Source organism: Emys orbicularis, chromosome 25 (assembly GCF_028017835.1).
Source record: "Emys orbicularis isolate rEmyOrb1 chromosome 25, rEmyOrb1.hap1, whole genome shotgun sequence".
In the NCBI taxonomy this organism is placed as follows: Eukaryota; Metazoa; Chordata; order Testudines; family Emydidae; genus Emys; species Emys orbicularis.
In genome coordinates, this window is record NC_088707.1 from 13451773 (window position 1) to 13469348 (window position 17576).

The 17576-nt window shown below is 47.1% G+C and overlaps 1 protein-coding gene across 1 annotated transcript in view; it reads right to left on the reverse strand.

Annotated features, from left to right (window-relative positions):
• NSF (N-ethylmaleimide sensitive factor, vesicle fusing ATPase) overlaps window positions 1-17261 on the reverse strand; it is a 174202-nt gene extending 156941 nt beyond the window's left edge. The window contains exon 1 of the mRNA XM_065422448.1: window positions 17201-17261. Within this exon, the coding sequence (XP_065278520.1) occupies window positions 17201-17212 (12 nt within the window). The 5' untranslated portion in view covers window positions 17213-17261. The remainder of the gene's footprint in view (window positions 1-17200) is intronic.
• Between the last annotated feature and the right edge of the window lie 315 nt (window positions 17262-17576).

The following is a 17576-nucleotide window of genomic DNA, read 5'->3' on the forward strand; positions in this document are numbered from 1 at the left end:
TGTGAAATGATGATCAGGTTGCCACTTTGCAAATGTCTCAAATAGGTACTTGCGTCAGGAAAGCTGCTTGCGCTCTAGTCAAATGAGCCAACACTCTAGGAGGTGGCGTAATATTAACTAGCTGGTAGCACAAACGTATATAAGGGGAAAACCTCTGAGTGGAAACCAGATTATCTTTCAGCCTGTCTGCAACCGCACTGAGGATCCAGTAGAAGGCTAAAGTTCTCATCACATTCAACAAAAAGAAGTTTCTGCTCATCTCTATGCATATGAGGCTTCAGGAAAAGAGTGGCAAATAAATTGTCTGGTCAATGTGGAAATTGGAAACCACCTTTGTCAGAAATTTCAGGGGAAAGGTTAACTTTATCCTTATGTAGAAGTATAAAAGGAGGCTCTGAGATGAAGAATGGACTTGTTAGCCTGGGCCCTGAAGAGGGTCAAGGAACAGAAGTAGGTAGGGGGGATAAAAAGAAAAACAAACTGAAGGGAATATCCAAGACCCACTATGCTTAGGACCCACTGATGTGATGTCATGAGATACAAGCACAGAGGAAGTAGGATAGACAACTGGTAGGAACAGATGGGCCTGTAAGAAATGGGATGTTGCTCTTGACAAACCAGTCAAAATGCGTGCTTAGACTGGGCCACGGTCACAGAGGAAGAGGTGGTCGCTTCCTGTAATTCCTGCCCCTATTTCTCGGCAGCTCTTGGGGCTAAGTTATAAAGCTCTGATATCTGTGAGACAGACCAGAACTGCTTCCTCTGCACTCAGTGTATAGATTCTAAGTGACTTCAGCGTTGCCATGGAATCTTTAGGGTATGCAGCCTATTGCCTGTCTTTTCCGAAAAGAGGGAGAGACCCTCAAAGAGCAGATCTTGAATGGTCTCTTGTATTTCAGGAGGGAGACCATAAGACTGCAGCCATGAACATCTCCTCATAGATACGCAGACATCATGGATTGAGCTGGTGAGTCTGATGCAGCCAAGCTCTGCTAGAGAGCTGTCCTTGCCACCAGCTTGCCCTCCTCTACCATCAGAGTGAACTCCAGGGAGGAGTCCTCCAGGTACTTATCGTTTAAACTTCATGACGTGTTCCCACAGAGTGAAGTCCCAGCAACTTAGTCAAGCTTGCTGGTTGGCAATTCTAAGTTACAGCCCTCCTCTCGAATAAACTTTACAACCAAACTAGCCCAGTCGCCGATTCCATCCCCTTCAGTGTTGATGCTTGATGCCTCTGCCTCTCCCACTCATTAGTGGGAGCCTGGGGGCAGGTGAGCATAGAGATGTTTGAAACCCTTAGAAGGGGCATAGTATTTCCTCTCTGCCCATTTAATTGTAGAGGGGAGAAAGAAGGGGTCTGACAAAATGATTTGATCAGCTTCAGAATCGCTTCATTAATCAGGAGTGGCATTCTGGAGGGCCCTGCTGAAGCCAATATGTCCACTAGCTTGTGGGATTTCTCTCTGACTTCTTCCACCTGAGCATCCAACACTTTAAAGCAGTTCTTGGTGAGCCTTGTAATCTCCAGTGGTGACGAATTGTTCACCATCTCTATAGCCCCATATGGTGAAGAAGAAGAAGATAGACCAGTCATTGCCTCAGCATCTGAGTGTATCTCTTGTGGTGAACGAACTGTCTGAGCAACTTCCAGCTGTTCGGTATCAGTCCCGGTATTGCACATTGGCCAATGTTATCTGCGGTGCCAAAGATCTTGGTGCACTCTCAAGCAAGTCAGCTCACATGGATGAGGGAAAGTCCTAACAGGCGGAGGGACACCCCACAGTGTCCAGAAAGGCCACTGCTGTGGTGGACCCCATGCCTATGTAGGCCATTGCCCCTTGCGATGTGTCCACTGCTGGAAGTGTTGCGACAACCACGGATTCCGCACCAAGGCGCTGATGGAGGGTAAGCTTCCCGTCGGGTATGGGACATAAAAGACCCCACTTCTGAGTCCGATGAAAATGATTCAGAGCCCTGCAATAACAGTGGAGCAGAATTCATGTGGACAGGAGACAGGTAAGCCAAATCCAGGGATGGCAATATCAGGGATATAACAGTGTCTTGCCCCTGGAAAGTACCGCCTCTTAGGTACCTGAAGCACGGAGGGCATCGGTACCACAGTGACTTGTGGAGCTGATGTAGGAACTACAGTTGCCAGCACCAGTTGAAACTCTTGCTGTATCACCATGGACACCAGTACCGAAAGGTTGAGAAGTTCTCGGTTGGCTGCATACACCTCCGATGATGTCGGTACTGGAACTAGGTCTTTAATTTGGTGCGTCTGCAACAGAACTTCAGGGGACAGCCTTGAGGGGCCTCACACAGGTTTTGGAATCGATGAACCCACATTTTTGAGATAAGAGGAACACCCTGGGGAATGTTTCCCCTCCGAGTCTCTCCCTGAATCTTTGCCTCTAACTGATCTCAGTACTGAAGATCTTGCTGAACGGGGTCCCTGGAAGATCTGTCTCTGTTCTTTGGTATCGGAGACATAGAATGAGGTGCCACAGACATCTTGGATGGCACACCCTGTACTGATGGTGAAGCACTTGGAGTACACTCTGAACCCAATGGCTCTGATGTAGGGCAGAATGCCACCTCCATAAGGAGATACTTAAGTCTCATAGCTCAATCTTTTTTAGAGCAAGGCTTAACTCCTCTACAAATGTGACATTTGTCACTGATGTGGGACTCCCCAAAATATTTTAGGCAGCTGGCTGTGGGTTGCTGACCAGCATCAGCCTGGCACGTGACTGGCAAGACTAAAACCCTGGAGAACAAGGCATGACTATGGTACCAGTACCAAGATTCAAACTTGGCCCATAAAGGACCTAAAACTGAAACCTATAACTAACACTAACTATACTGTATATCAGGGGTGGGCAAACTACAGCCCGCGGGCCACATTCGGCCTGCGGGACTGTCCTGCCCAGCCCCCGAGCTCCTGGCCCAGGAGGCTCGACCCCGGCCCCTCCCCAGCTGTTCCCCCTCGCCCACAGCCTCAGCTCGCTCGCTCCGCCGCCAGCGCAATGCTCTGGGCAGCGGGGCTGAGAGCTCCTGGGGCAGCGCAGCTGCAGAGCCCGGCTTGACTCGGTGCTCTGAGCTGCGTGGTGGTGGAAGTGGTGGCAGCATGGCCCGGCTCCAGCAGGCAGCGTGGCTGTAGCGCCGCCAGCCACCGGTGCTCCAGGAAGCGCGGTCAGGGAGCAGGGGGGGTTGGATAGAGGGCAGGGGAGTTCGGGGGGTGGTCAGGGGGCGGGGGTGTGGATGGTAGTCGGGGGGAAACATGGGGTTGAATGGGGGCAGGGATCCCGGGGGGCAGTCAGGAATGAGAGGAGGGGATGGATGGAGCAGGGGTCCCGGGGGGGCTGGATGGGGCAGGGGTCCCAGGGGGGCCGTCAGGAATGAGAGGAGGGGTTGGATGGGGTGGCGGGGGTCCAGGGGCAGTCAGAGGACAGGGAGCAGAGGTGAGTGGATGGGGCAGGGGTCCCTGAGGGGCCGTCAGGGAACGGGGGGGTTGGATGGGGCAGGAGTCCCGGGAGCGAGCAGATAGGAGGTGGGGGCCGGGCCACGACCCCCTCCCCTAACTGGCCCTCCATACAACTTACAAAACCCGACGCAGGCCTCAGACCAAAAGGTTTGCCCGCCCCTGCTCTATATCTAACCAACTACTAGAAACAGAAACTATGCATAAAGAATAAGGGAAATCAACTTTCGATAGCAAGACTGGAAGCGCTCCAACAACCATCACTGGCAATAAGAAGGAACTGACGGCAGTCTGGGGTGGCTCTATCTGTTACCAGCTCTGTCCTCGTAGCACGCGATGGCAGAGGGCACTCAAGCTGCCCCGACTGGTACTGCTGAGGGAAAAAGTTCTCTGACAAGTGTGCACAAGGCGCACACATATCTACAGTGGAATGACATCTGCAATCACTAGAAGCAGAACTTCCCCTTCTTTCCATTTATTTTTGTCACACACACACACACACACACACTTTATAGCTGCATTCAAGCAGGAGCATATGGCCACTCATCATATCTCTGACTCCACTGACTTTAGTGGATTTATTCCAGAATAACAGTAATGATGTGAGAATTGGGCTCACAGTGGACATAATGTGGAGACAAAATAATGGAGCTGCTAATTCAGGACTTGACTGATAAAGAATTAAAGGAGGGTTTTATAATCAATACCAATCAACATGGGTTTATGGAAAAGAAATCCTGTAAAACGAAGTTGATTTTTTTCTTTTTTTGAGAGAGAGATTATAAATTTGGTTGAAAAGGGTAACAGTGTTGATATAATATACGTGGGCTTCTGTAAGGCAATTGACTTGGTACCATATGACATTTTGATTAAAATACTAGAAATATATAAAATTAACAAGGCACACATAAAATGGATTAAAAGCTGGCCAATTGATAGGTTTCAAAATTTAACTGTAAACATGAAATTATCATTAAATGGGTGTATTTCCAGTGGGGACCTGCAGGGATTGGTTCTTGGCCCTAAACGATTTAACATTTTTATTGATGACCTGGAAGAAAACAAAATCATCACTGAAAGTTTGCACAAAAATTGGGGAAGTGGTATATAATGAGGAGGAAAGCTCACTGATACAGAGTGATCTGGATTGCTTGATGAGCTGGGTGCAAGCAAACAGTATGCATTTTAATAAGGCTAACTGTGAATGTATATATCTAGGGGGGGGGAATGTATGCCATACTTACAGGATTGGGGAATATCCTGGGAAGCAGGGACTTTGAAAAAGATTTGGGTGTCATTGTGGATAATCAGCTGAACGTGAGCTCCCAGACAGAATCTGTGGCCAAAAGGGATGATGTGATCCTTGGATGAATATACAGAGGAATCTCAAGGAATGGTAGAGAAGTTATTTTACTTCTCTATTTGGCACTGGTGCAACCACTATTGGAATACTGTACACAGTTATGGTGTCCACATGCGAACAACGATGTTTGTAAATTGGAGAGAGTTCAGACAAAAGCCAAGAGAATGGTTAAAGGACTAGAAAACATGCCTTATTGCGACAGAATCAAGGAGTTCAATCTATTTAGCTTAACAAAGAGAAGGTTAAGGGTGACTTGATTACAGTTTGAGAGTACCTACATGGGGAACAAATATTAAATAATGGGCTCTTGAAGCTAGCAGAGAAAAGTATAACAAAACCTGATGGCTGGAAATTGAAGCTAGACAAATTCAGACTGGAAATAAGGCATAAATTTTTAACAGTGAGAGTAATTAACCATTGGGACAACCTACCAAGGCTCGAGGTGGATTCTCCATCACCAACAATTTTTAAATGAAGATTGGATGTTTTACTAAAAGATACACTCTAGGAATTATTTTGGAGAAGTTCTATGGCCTGTGTTATAGAGGTCAGACTAGATGCTCACAGTAGTCCCTTCTGGCCTTGGAATCAATGAAGTACCTACTAGGAAGGAGAGAGCAGGAAAGATGAAACATGCATCTGTTCTTTCTTGTGAAGTGAACACATTTGATACAGTCATTGAGAGAATATAAACATGGAACCCCATGATGCCATTTTTTACAGAATTACATTTAGGCAAAAATACCGTCTGCTTTTATGAGAAATTAAATCCTACCATGTTCCTTCTGCATTTTTTCCACCTAGTGTAGCCTACAAGAGTGAACCACATGAGCGTCTCCAAAGAGATGTTACTGAGGTTCATTCAGCGGCAAGCCTTCCCTTCCCCGCTTCTGCAGTGACCAAAGCCCTTATGTTAAGAACTACATTAATGTAAGGCTAATTCTGTATTCTCCCTCCAATTTGCCATGAGATAAATATGACTACAGGTAACACTGATGTTTCTCATGCTGCAAGATAATTGCTTTGTTCCCCCTTACCTTACAATTAATTACTTCAAATCCGAACATTAACAAACCATTACCGGAGACACAAGGGCAACTATAAGAGCAACACAGGGGGCAGGAGGCTCATTGATGTTGAGAATACGTAATGTTTATGCAGCATTTTTCATTCTGGAGAATCCAAAATGGTGACACTGTGCATCTAAATACAGCACCATTTAGATTTAGCCACCACTAGGACAGAGGGCAGCAACTAATCTGTGCACATCATACTGCACAGCAGTTGGAAAGGGATTTTTTTATTATTTTAAATAAGGACAGCATGGTAATCTTACAAGAATTACTTCAGGGTCCATACAGAACAGACAAGCCTTCATAATAAGAAAAATAATCCCTTCATGTCTTGCCTGAATGATCCTAACAGAAACTGTAGGGATCCCATTTTCTCCACCACAGAATGATGAAATTCTGAGTCAACCCCACCAGGATTGAACCGGTGATACTAGGGGGTCCAAGTATTTCAACACAAGAACTTAAATAGCTAAGCATCGCCTTCCAGCCATTTTCAGATATAGCCTATACATAAATTGGTGCTTCTATTATCCCCCTCTGAAAGCCAGGATAAGGGTCCAAAACAAAGGTTAGGTGCTTGTGATTAAAATAAAATCATCACTGCTTGTGAAGTAGCATGAACTTAGCTTGGAATAAACTTTCTGGGATATTGCTTGGGATTTTAATACAATGCGAACTCCAAGTTATAAAGGAAACTCAAAACAATTAAATTGTTACTAGGGCTGTCAATTAATCTCAGTTAACTCATGCGATTAACAAAAAAAATTAATCAGTTTTAATCGCACTGTTAAACAATAGAATACCAATTGAAATTTATTAAATATTTTGGATGTTTTTCTACATTTTCATATATATTGTATTGTGTTGTAATTGAAATCAAAGTATATATTTATTATAATTATTTGCACTGTAAAAATGATAAACAAAAGAAATAGTATTTTTCAATTCACCTCATACAAGTACTGTAGTGCAATCTCTTTGTTGCGAAAGTGCAATTTACAAGTGTAGATTTTTTTTGGTTACATAACTGCACTCAAAAACAAAACAATGTAAAACTTTAGAGCGTACAAGTCCATTCAGCCCTACTTCTTGTTCAGCCAATTGCTAAGGCAAGCAAGTTTTACATTTACAGGAGATAATGCTGCCCTCTTCTTATTTACGTCACCAGAAAGTGAGAACAGGCATTTGCATGGGACTTTTGTAGCCAGCATTGCAAGGTATTTACATGCCAGATATGCTAAACATTTGTATACCCCTTCATGCTTTGGCCACCATTCCAGAGGACATGCTTCCATGCTGATATCGCTCGTTAAAAAAATAATGCGTTAATTAAATTTGTGACTGAACTCCTTGGAGGAGAATCGTATGTCGCCTGGTCTGTTTTACCCGCATTCTGCCATGTATTTCATTTGAAAATGTAGAAAACATCCAAAAATATTTAAATAAATGGTATTCTATTATTGTTTAACAGTGCGATTAATCACGCAATTAATTTTTTTAATCGATTGGCAGCCCTAGTTGTTACCATCCACAAATCTGAAGTCAAATTTCTAGAGAGACAGAGAACTTGAGGGCATTAAATGAAGTCTTGGTTATGGTGTTTTCCATTTTTGGAGTCCTAAGGGGGGATACGTTTGTTATTCATAGTAGAAATAAGTTACTAATTGCCAATTCTCTACTGAATATGAGAATCAGCATTACTTTTGTATTTATAGACAAAGCCGCTCCTCATTTGACAGAGGAAAGCTTAACTTGCTAATCCTGACAGCAGGTTACGCAATAGCATCTAAATCTGGGAGAGATTTTGTTCCTTACACTGAGAACTGGATGCTAAAACCTGATGCTAGGCTCCCTGTACTAGATGAATATTAAACCACTGTACTTGTAATTTACCAGAAAAAAGTATATGATCTTTCAAAAGTAAAACTGTTCCTCTTCCTGTGTATTTTAGTCCTATTCCTGTCTCCTTTACCATGACTCTGAAAATGTATCTTGAAACCGCAAAACTAGATTCCCCTATTTCCTCACTACCTTTTTATTTTCATTTATATTCCTGATGGCAAGCTATTGAGTCTCCTTAAGTAGGTCTGAAGCAGTCTTAAGCACAAAGGGCTGAGCTTTTGTTGCGATTGTGATGTAAGGATACTCTGCTCTCCTTATTTGATGCTTGTGACCCAGCAGAGAGTTGAAACTGACTGTTTTTCCATCCTGTTGGTGCACAAGAAAGGAACTAGGAAGAATCAGTGTGTTGTGACCATGTGATGTTGCAGTCACAACACACCTTACATAAAGCCTGATCAGGGTGGATAAAAATCAATGATTTTTTTTTAATCACATTTTTTTCATTTAAATCGGATTTTTTTGATAAAATGCTTTTTGAGGAAAAAACCTATCTAAAGATAGTTTTAATTAAGATACATTATAGCTCAAAAATATCTCATCATGGAATAGGGATTATAAATTCTAATTCTATAGTATGAGACAATATATTCATGTCATGTTTAAGAAAAGTTTTGTAAATGAGTTCCAATAGTTCATGGATTAGGGTCCCAATCTTATGAGGTTCCACAGGCTTCTGTATAGATTATTTAGGTTAATCTTTCTATCTACCCAATGGGACTCAGTGCTCAGTCTAGAAGATACCATCAGAGATGCTTAGTTTTCCAGTTCTCAAACTGTGGATTTGTGTCTCCAGAGGTAACATGCATGCTAACAGCAAAAATGTTTTAAAATAAATAAATAATATATAAAGGTAAGAAATAACAGACCTCAACTCTATTGTCCCTCTGCAAATTTGTATACACAGAGTCAATCCCTTACCTCTCTCTAAAAGTGCAAAGTTTCAAAAAGTTCAATGAATAGAAGATTGTTGGGGGCAGAATAGATCTGGACAAGGAGAAGAAGTCTGAAGATAAATGTGAGACGCGAGGGACATATGCTTGTTTTGTTAAAATATTATATATTTGCTGTTGAAGAAAAAAATCCAGAATACTTATATGGAGATATACTTATCTCATAGAACTGGAAGGGACCTTGAAAGGTCATTGAGTCCAGTCCCCTGCCTTCACTAGCAGGACCAAGTACAGTTTTTTTGTTTTATTTCTTCCCCCAGATCCCTAAATGGCCCCCTCAAGGGTTGAACTCACAACCCTGGGTTTAGCAGGAGCATCACTATTTCAAATCTGCACCAAGATAGTACAGACTGAAAGTTGTTACCATCGGACATCAGTACTGAGGTCTATGTGAAGTGAATTGGATCAGCCTTGTTGATGGGTTTCTTCCACATAACATTATTATTGATAACTGACCTTAGGGATAGATCTACCCAGCCGGAGCCAGCCTCCCAGACCAGGTCAACAGACCCGGACTAGCGGGGCTCGTGTTAGTGCTCTAAAAATAGCTGTGTAGACAGCGCTTTGAAGTTGCAATTTAGGCTGCAGCTCGGGATCTGAAGCCTAGGGAGGGGAATGGGCTTCAAAGCCCAAGCTCCAGCCTGAGGGGCAACTTCTAAGCGCTGTCTACACAGCTATTTTTAGAGCGCTAGTGCAAGCCCCACTAATTTGAGTGTCAACATGGGCTGGGAGACTCCCTCCCACTTACTCCACAATGCTGTGCAGTCATACCCTAATAGGCCTCTCTTTACATACTACATATGCTGCAGTTAAAACTTGTTCTGTATGTATTTGCAGTAGCTGACGTGCTCCATTCCCGCTCGGTCTGGACTGGTGATCACTATGCCACTAGGATAAGTGATTTTTCTGATGACCATTATAACACTGAGATGTGCTTCTCTTTCCCCTCCCACAATTTCCCTGTCTTACTGATTTGAATTGTGAACTCTAGGGCAGGGACTGTCACTTAACATGCATATGCCCCGTGCTAAGCACAACAGGGTCCACATCTCCATAGTGCCTAAAGGACCCCAATCATAATTCAAATAATAATTTACCCCTCTGCCTCTCATTGCAGTAAGGGTGCACAAGTAGATTTTGGGGGCTTGGCTCCAAGATTTTCATGATCATTTTGCAAAGCTATCTGAAATGTCCTCTCTAAAAAGTTTTAGAATTTGTGATTCAAATATTTCTGGCTCAAATTTAATTAAAACTTTTAAAAATAAATATAAACTTGCCATAAAAGCCCACATAATAGTCAACCAATAGATTTATTTACAAAGCAATCCTTGCCATGATTCTACATAAATGATTAAAACACAATGGATAAAACCAAAAAAAAGTAGTTCTTAATGAAGGATAATTATCTTGTAACAAGTCTATGGCTATCTAGTAACTGCAAGGTTATCACTACAGCTGCACATTAGAGCCATTAAGAATTTCAAGGCACTAACAGAACTAAGGTCCCTCTGACACAAAAGCACAGACCACTACCACTTGAACTAACGGATAATCTCCATCAGCTGTTAGCATGATAGGGCCTATGACCCACTTGAACAGGTTTGATTCTACCCAGCAGGGCAGTGCTGCATACATACTAGCCAGGTCTTTACAATACTATTATTACTGTAGTTTGATCAACAAAAAATAGTTTCTACCCATAGTACTATGCCATGATACCAATCAGAAAGCAAGATTTCCTAACACCATTTTATAATATTGAATCAAATAACCCTACACTCCTCCCTTATTGTTAGTCTTCCCCACCAACGAAAGCAGCAAAGCTCAAAAGAATCACCATTTAATTTATCCATCTTTTGAAACAATATTACTTCTCATTTCTCCCACTAGCCAAGATTATCCATTTGTGATAATTTAGTTACAAAGTAACAAATTGCTACTTTAAAGGCGATTCATATGAAACATCACATCAAGAGGAAAAGCTTTAAACAGGAGCAAGTCATTGCATGGCCATACTAAGACTTTACCCTATATTCAAGGGTGCTCTTTGTAACAATCTGGAATATTTATTCATCCCAGAGAACTGTAAGGCTACTAGTACACATATTGTATACAAAGTCCTTCCTGCTTATGCAAGAGACTTATCATTCCCAATAAATAGTGCATGGAACAAGACTGAAAATATTGACCAGGACCAGGAATATCATTATTCCCAAGCTGTGAGACTCTACCATCCACATCTTACCCATAATTTACATCATCACTGGTTTAACTAGCCATACCAAACAGCTAAAAGAGGAGACTGACAACTGTTTCAAAAAGGGGTAGGTTCAGATCCCAAAGTTTGTTTTGCTGGTGAATAGATTTTTGAGCCCTGGCCTGCAGATACCGAACAGTTAATGAATTATGAGTTTAACACCTAACCCATCATCACTACATCATAGTATTAAAACAGCAGAAGAACAAGCCAACTCATTTTTCTACAAGCAGTTCTGTCCACTCTCAGATGTTAATGTTACTTTAGGGATGAACTCTGAGTGCACAAAGCCTATACCGGACCTCGTTGTCCTGGACAACTATGATGTACTCCTTCCTGGACGCAGGGTAGAGCATCAAGATTTTTCTTTTTTCGATCCAAGTGATATCTTTCATTTAATGGTCAGAACAGTCTTCATTCTCCTGACTAAAGCAGTTTATTAATAGAAAAAGTTGTCCTGCATGGATTTCAGTAAAATCTGTTGTGTCGTATAACTCTTTAAGCATGATGGGACACTATTTGTTGACTTTATTGTAAATGCATTTCTTTACTGCTACTTTTAAAAACAAGCTAAAAAGGATAGAGATTTTAAAGAACTAGCCATTACATTTAAAACCTGCATAGGAGGCAATACCTACAAAGGTGCTTTCCCCCGCCCCAAAAGCACAACAGCACATTGCAGCAGACTGGTTTTTCCAATTATATATAGGACTCCACCACTTCAGAGGTTCTAGAGGTGTCCTGAAATTAGGTGACTAAGCAAGCAAGGAGCCTTCAGCAGGATTCTAACCTAGCAAAGAATCCACAACACTTCCTGTGCATCTTGCCCTTCCATCGCTATATCAGATAAATATGGAAGGGCCTGATGCTTTATTGTTCATTTGTTTAACTGCTTTGCTTAATAGCCTAGAGCTACCTCTGAACATCAGCAAAAAAAAAAAAAGTTCTCCTCCAGCCAGCTCCTGATCAATCATCATAGCCAGCAAGGAAGATTTCCATTGACAGAGAAGAACTGGAAAAATGTAGGATACTTTGCCTATCTTGGCAGCCATCTCTCACAGAGGGCAAACATAGACATTGAGATTCAGCACAGAATCCGCTATGCCAGGCTTGCCTTTGGCAGTCTGTCTCACCAGATGTTTAACAATCACAACAGAACACACACTAACTTTTAGTTTACAAAGTAGTGGTAATGCCAACTCTCCTCTATGGCTGTGAGACTTGGGTGACTTATAGAAAACATCTGAAAAACCTGGAACACTAGCACCAGCACTTTCTTCGGACGATCCCCAACATAAAATGAGAGGATCACCACACTGTCAGTGTCCTCACAGGGACCAACATCAGTGTTGAGGCCCTGATTATCCAGTACCAGCTGAGGTGGAGTGGGCACTGTGTGCGCATGCCTGACGTACGCTTACCAAAACAATTGCTGTACTCCCAACTCACCAAAGGAGAAAGAAAATGAGGAAGCCAAAAGAAAGGCTTTAAAGACACCTTCAAAATAAACATCAAGAGATGTGGCATCAACACCACACACTGGGAAACAGTAGCCCAGGATAGGGAGAACTGGCGAAGACGTCTCAGAGAAGGAACGTCCACTTTTGAGGAAAATCGCATTGCCCTGCTTGCAGAAAAACACCAGAAAAGAAAGGTCAGATAACTGTCATGCAGCAATCGTGGCCCAACCCTGACTTCCAACCACCTGCAACTTCTGCCAACAAGCCTGTGGCTCAAGGATCGGACTCCTCAGTGACCAAGGACCCATAAAAAATAAAACCTGTGAAAGAGATCATCCTCAACCTCGACGTAATTAATCTATCAATGAGCGGCGGACACTCTCTCGCCGACACAGCATGGTGTAGACACCACATTAAGTCAATGTACGTTTTTTCACACCCCTGAGCGACGTAACTTACATCAACTTAAGCGGTAGTGTAGACAAGCCCTCAGTATGCAACATATGAGGTGTCTGCTCTCCGTTCTTAGCTTTATCAAAGCACCAGGAACTATCGACAATACCGGCACACCCGGTCCTGAATAATCATCAGATTTATTTTCCTGTTACAAATACAATCTTATTCAGTAAACTAAAGGGTACTGCACAATACTTTTCCATGACATTACTGTACCAAGATCTATATGCACAAATATACAACCTGGAGAACAATCAGGCTTCAGCTCCTGATGCCTGCTGACTAAGGGCCAAATTCACATCTAATAAGGGATGTAATGCCATGGAAAACGTGCCCATGAAGTTGAGCCTACTGCTGAACTCTTGCATATTCCTACATTCTGCTTCAGTACTCTCTTAAGATTGAACCCCCTTGGCACCAACTACCTACTGTGTGTTCTACTTCATGACCTAGCTGTTAAGCTTGACATTATTACAGTAAAAGTTCAGACCAGATTTCTGTTTAAAGCTTGAATCTAAGTGCTCCAATATCTACACGGTTGCTCAGGTTGCCTTGAAATTTGGTGTGCCTTATGGCAGCACGGGGTTCTGTTAGGGATCCAAATTTGGGGACATTTGAACAAGGGGCTCCCAAGATACAGCGCCTGAAAAAAATAGTTTCTCTTAACTTTAAGAGATTCTGGCACCCAAATTTTGCTTACAGGGAGAGATCAAACAAGTGCTCCATTGCACCAGGGTCTCCAGCATTTGAAGGTTATCCTCACAGAGTGCACAGCCCTCTGAGGAAAAATCAAACGAAAATTTACTTTGAAAAAGGTTTTGTTACTCTAGTTTAGCTTGTCAGAAGCCTCTTGCATTGAATGATGAGCTAAAGAATTAAACTGAGCATGTGCAGACCGAGGGGCTATTTAGAAAGTTACCTCTTTATTATAAAACCTGGGAATATCAGTCGTCAAATTCTAATCCCAGCTCTAACCCAGGCCTTGTAAACCTACATTTACACTACAGTGGCATGGCTGTGTCCCTGCAGCTCTGCTGCTGTGTGCAATGTCATAGTGTAGAGGCTTCCTACATCAACAGAAGAGGTTTCTTCCACCAATGCAGCTAATCCATCTCTCTGAGAGGTGGTAGCTAAATCAACAGAAAAATTCTTCCACTGACCTACCCACTTCTACAGCAGGGGCTAGGTAAACCTAACCAGAGGGCTCAACAGGTTTAATTTTTCACAACCTTGACAAAACTAGGTCAATCTAATTTCTAAGGGATGATCAAACCTGAGGTCAAATCCCAACCTAGGACAAGAATCTTTAATTAAAAGCAACCATATTGTTGCAATCTGCCTCTATCAAGGGGGATTTTTATTATGGGGAAATGTAATCTAAGGACAATCACGCTGAAATTATTTTCTGAACAGAAAATAAACTATAAAAGCAAGTGCTCGCCGGGAGGGGAAGGGGATTCGCATTGGAAGATCAAGTGGGAACAGGGGCTGAGGGATCAGGTGATGGGAAGGGGAGAGGTGGGACTCTGAGAAGGGGGACATGAAGGATGAGTGTTGGGGGACTAGGGACAGGGGCACCTGTCAGTCCCACATTCCCCTCCTGTGTGTGGGCCATGACCTGGGGGACACAGCCCGGGGAAAAGGGGGTGACTGGCGAGAAAGGGGGACCCAGTGTGGGGGGAGAAGGAGAGGAGGGGGGGCCCGGGGGAAAAGGGGGGTGACTGGAGGGAAAGTGGGACATGACATGGGGGGAAGGAGGAGGAGGGGTGACCTAGGGGACCCGGCCCGGGGGAAAGGGGGGTGACTGGAGGGAAAGTGGGACATGACATGGGGGGGAAGGAGGAGGAGGGGTGACCTGGGGGACCCGGCCTGGGGGAAAGGGGGGTGACTGGAGAGAAGGGGGGACCCAGCATGGGGGGAAGGAGGAGAGGAGGGGGGACCCCGGGGGAAAAGGGGGGTGACTGGAGGGAAAGTGGGACATGACATGGGGGAAGGAGGAGAGGAGGGGGGACCCCAGGGGAAAAGGGGGTGACTGGGGGTAAGGGGAAGAAGGAGTGACTGGAGAGAAGGGGGGACCCAGCATGGGGGGAAGGAGGAGAGGAGGGGGGACCCCAGGGGAAAAGGGGGTGACTGGGGGTAAGGGGAAGAAGGAGTGACTGGAGAGAAGGGGGGACCCAGCATGGGGGGAAGGAGGAGAGGAGGGGGGACCCCAGGGGAAAAGGGGGTGACTGGGGGTAAGGGGAAGGAGGGGTGACTGGAGAGAAGGGGGGACCCAGCATGGGGGGAAGGAGGAGAGGAGGGGGGACCCCAGGGGAAAAGGGGGTGACTGGGGGTAAGGGGAAGGAGGGGTGACTGGAGAGAAGGGGGGACCCAGCATGGGGGGAAGGAGGAGAGGAGGGGGGACCCCGGGGGAAAAGGGGGGTGACTGGAGGGAAAGTGGGACATGACATGGGGGAAGGAGGAGAGGAGGGGGGACCCCAGGGGAAAAGGGGGTGACTGGGGGTAAGGGGAAGAAGGAGTGACTGGAGAGAAGGGGGGACCCAGCATGGGGGGAAGGAGGAGAGGAGGGGGGACCCCAGGGGAAAAGGGGGTGACTGGGGGTAAGGGGAAGGAGGGGTGACTGGAGAGAAGGGGGGACCCAGCATGGGGGGAAGGAGGAGAGGAGGGGGGACCCCAGGGGAAAAGGGGGTGACTGGGGGTAAGGGGAAGGAGGGGTGACTGGAGAGAAGGGGGGACCCAGCATGGGGGGAAGGAGGAGAGGAGGGGGGACCCCAGGGGAAAAGGGGGTGACTGGGGGTAAGGGGAAGGAGGGGTGACTGGAGAGAAGGGGGGACCCAGCATGGGGGGAAGGAGGAGAGGAGGGGGGACCCCGGGGGAAAAGGGGGGTGACTGGAGGGAAAGTGGGACATGACATGGGGGAAGGAGGAGAGGAGGGGGGACCCCAGGGGAAAAGGGGGTGACTGGGGGTAAGGGGAAGAAGGAGTGACTGGAGAGAAGGGGGGACCCAGCATGGGGGGAAGGAGGAGAGGAGGGGGGACCCCAGGGGAAAAGGGGGTGACTGGGGGTAAGGGGAAGGAGGGGTGACTGGAGAGAAGGGGGGACCCAGCATGGGGGGAAGGAGGAGAGGAGGGGGGACCCCGGGGGAAAAGGGGAGTGACTGGAGGGAAAGTGGGACATGACATGGGGGAAGGAGGAGAGGAGGGGGGACCCCAGGGGAAAAGGGGGTGACTGGGGGTAAGGGGAAGAAGGAGTGACTGGAGAGAAGGGGGGACCCAGCATGGGGGGAAGGAGGAGAGGAGGGGGGACCCCAGGGGAAAAGGGGGTGACTGGGGGTAAGGGGAAGAAGGAGTGACTGGAGAGAAGGGGGGACCCAGCATGGGGGGAAGGAGGAGAGGAGGGGGGACCCCAGGGGAAAAGGGGGTGACTGGGGGTAAGGGGAAGGAGGGGTGACTGGAGAGAAGGGGGGACCCAGCATGGGGGGAAGGAGGAGAGGAGGGGGGACCCCAGGGGAAAAGGGGGTGACTGGGGGTAAGGGGAAGGAGGGGTGACTGGAGAGAAGGGGGGACCCAGCATGGGGGGAAGGAGGAGAGGAGGGGGGACCCCGGGGGAAAAGGGGAGTGACTGGAGGGAAAGTGGGACATGACATGGGGGAAGGAGGAGAGGAGGGGGGACCCCAGGGGAAAAGGGGGTGACTGGGGGTAAGGGGAAGAAGGAGTGACTGGAGAGAAGGGGGGACCCAGCATGGGGGGAAGGAGGAGAGGAGGGGGGACCCCAGGGGAAAAGGGGGTGACTGGGGGTAAGGGGAAGGAGGGGTGACTGGAGAGAAGGGGGGACCCAGCATGGGGGGAAGGAGGAGAGGAGGGGGGACCCCAGGGGAAAAGGGGGTGACTGGGGGTAAGGGGAAGGAGGGGTGACTGGAGAGAAGGGGGGACCCAGCATGGGGGGAAGGAGGAGAGGAGGGGGGACCCCGGGGGAAAAGGGGGGTGACTGGAGGGAAAGTGGGACATGACATGGGGGAAGGGGGAGGAGGGGTGACCTGGGGGACTCGGCCCGGGGAGGACGGGGTGAGTGGGGGGAAGGGGGAGGAGAGGGGGGACGCGACCCGGGGAGCCCGGGGGAAAGGGGGAGAGGAGGGGGGAGCCCGGGGGAAAGGGGGGTGACTGGAGGAAAAGCGGGACACGGCGGGGGGGGAACCGGGGGAAGGGGACCCGGAACCGGGGGGAGGGGGACGGGGACGCCCCTCACGCGCACTCACCCGCCCCGCCATCTCGCCGCTGCTCCCTACAGACACCGCCCGGCAGCCAAACGCCAGCGCGTAAGGCGGCCGCGCATGCGCATGCGCACGCGCACTGCAGCCCTGCTGCACTGCGTTCGGAGCGGCGCGCCGCCGAGCGCCCGGCAGAGGGCAGCGCTGCGTGCCCCAGGCTCCGCGCGGTGACGTCACCATGCATGGCATCATTCCAGCGACGTGACGTCACCAGGCCATGGCATCATTCCAGCGACGTGACGTCACCAGGCAAAGGCATCCTTGCAGAGTAGGTGTCAGCTTGGGCAGTTCCGTGGCGAGTTGGGACTTGGGGAGATGCTCGGCAATCCCAGGCTCCTGCGTGCCCGTCCGGGCTCAGGCGGAA